At 48.6% G+C, this 1975-nt stretch overlaps 1 protein-coding gene across 1 annotated transcript; it reads right to left on the reverse strand.

Moving 5' to 3' along the window:
* Positions 1 to 731: 731 nt before the first annotated feature.
* Positions 732 to 1804, reverse strand: V1516DRAFT_682752 (uncharacterized protein). Its single transcript, XM_066923469.1, has 2 exons — positions 944 to 1804; positions 732 to 797 (listed from the first exon to the last, which is right to left on the reverse strand). The coding sequence occupies exons 1-2, from the start codon at positions 1786 to 1788 to the stop codon at positions 743 to 745; spliced, it is 900 nt and encodes a 299-aa protein (XP_066774685.1). The 5' UTR covers positions 1789 to 1804; the 3' UTR covers positions 732 to 742.
* Positions 1805 to 1975: the final 171 nt, after the last annotated feature.

Raw genomic sequence — 1975 nt, forward strand, 5'->3', positions numbered from 1 at the left:
AGCCATCGGAGTTAGAACTTTCGCTAGAGTGTCGTCGTCGCCGGTTCGAACTTGTCGAACTTGCCAAATCCTCATGCCCTTCAACCTCAAAACCTCTCGTATCCGGTAAACCTGCTGATCTCTCTTCCAAACCTATTCCAAACCCAGTTGGTGGCAATCGTCGTCGCGATCCAGATCTTTCTAATGACGGAGGTGTACTTAAGTTTGCCAGCCTGCTCTGTCGAGGTGGTGTTCGTGTTCGTGTTCGACCTCCTATGCCACCTCGTATGCGACTTGGAATCCGACTTGGTCTTGGACTTGGTCTTGACATTGACAATTCAGATAATTCAGACAATTCAGATAAACTAGTTCTTGATTCCGTCCGTCGATTGTTAAACAATCCCACAATCAGCTATTTTCAATTTAGTAACCCTCAAACCTTGTTCATCATCCTCGTTACTATATTCAATCCCTACTTACCGGATTCGGTTCCGAATGATCTTCTGGCACCGGCTGTAAATATATATCTGCTTGCTCAAATATCCCGTGTCGACTTCCTCTCGAATACGTCTCAAGATGTAGAAAAAAATGCCACCGTCGTGATACTTCTCGCATAACTTCAAACATCTTCGTCGATATATATTGTGGCGACACATTCGTCACTCCATATATTGCCCGCCCGACTTCTTCCGTCCTCCCACTCTGGATCTCGTACGGATCTTCTTCAACCTCATCTAATTCCTCCTCCATATCTCCTTCTCCCTCAAATCCACATCCCGTATACCGCCTCGCAAACGCGACCGCCACATGTCGATAGCTTAGAGTTCCCATCTTGATTCCCCCCATGTATAACGCACTATAGTGTTTCAAAAGCCGGCTAAGCTTCTCCGTCTCCCACACCTTCCCTGTCCTCCAATTGCTCCACAAATAACTGCTCACCTCAACCCTTCCTCCTACCTCTAGCCCCCTCTTCATCCGGAACAAGACAGCTTGCAGCCACCGTTCGATATACATGCAGTAGATCAAGATCATTTGACCCGTCCGATATGGCAAAAACCGCGCAATCTCCTTACTTCCCCTTCGAGCCCGGCTCTCGGTCTTACCATATCGTTGAATTACCACAACTAGTCCATGGCACACATACACGTTCCGCCGTTGGTTATCAAACTTGCCGTCCGTCGTTCGTGTTTGCAAGATCTCCGTTCCCCTCGCTACTCCGCCACCCCCCGTGTGCATACATAGCAACAGTAGCTCTCTGAACTTGTCAACCAAACCCATGTACGACTGGAATACCCGATAATCTCCTCTTGCTAATCCGGCCTTCATCGCCCGACCGAGATTGCTCTTATCCATCCGCTTCATCAGCTCACTCTCGCATTTCAAGCGATTGCACACCCCCTCGTTGGCCCCGTGGTCTGTAAAGTTTGTACCGTATCGGTGGATCGACATATCGTCCGTCAGTTTATCAATCGCAATCTCAAACCGCTCTCCTCCAAACATGACATGTCTCCACAACACTCGCTCGCATTCCTCAATCAACATCTGATGTCCGACCCGAAATTGTCGAGTGCTTACGTTACCCACCCTCGGAACTTGCAGCTCCGTATGATTTTCGTTCCAAAACATCCGCTTCGCCTGATACATGTTTGAATAGCTCTCCCTACGCGCATATCGCAATAACGTAAGCACTTGTCCGAACGCACTCGGCTCTCTCGTCTCGGCTTGCATCATTTGGTCCCGCTTCTGGGCAATCTCCTTCAGTGATAGCTTACGTTGCTTGCAAAGTCCCATAAAGCTGACCCGACACATGTACACTAGCCCGGCCAATTTAGACGAAATATCACTCCCTACACTGATCCTGCCATCTCTACGTGATCCCAGCATGGCAACATATTGTACCAGAGGCGATTCAAAATCATCTCTCTCAAGTCTCTGCGAAAGCACATGACCGTAGAATCGTCGCAATTCATACGACATCTGATACTTGTTCTCGAGC

The sequence above is a fragment of the Lipomyces oligophaga genome (genome assembly GCF_038497815.1).
Source record: "Lipomyces oligophaga strain CBS 7107 unplaced genomic scaffold V1516scaffold_21, whole genome shotgun sequence".
Taxonomy (NCBI): Eukaryota; Fungi; Ascomycota; class Lipomycetes; order Lipomycetales; family Lipomycetaceae; genus Lipomyces; species [Lipomyces] oligophaga.

Excerpts from the sequence above, each read along its gene's own strand:
- V1516DRAFT_682752 (XM_066923469.1), bottom strand. The coding sequence starts at position 1,788 with ATGTGTCGGGTCAGCTTTATGGGACTTTGCAAGCAACGTAAGCTATCA. Across the intron at positions 798-943 it reads TTGTTCCGGATGAAGAGGGG|GCTATCGACATGTGGCGGTC; the intron begins GCTAGAGGTAGG and ends TGGGAACTCTAA.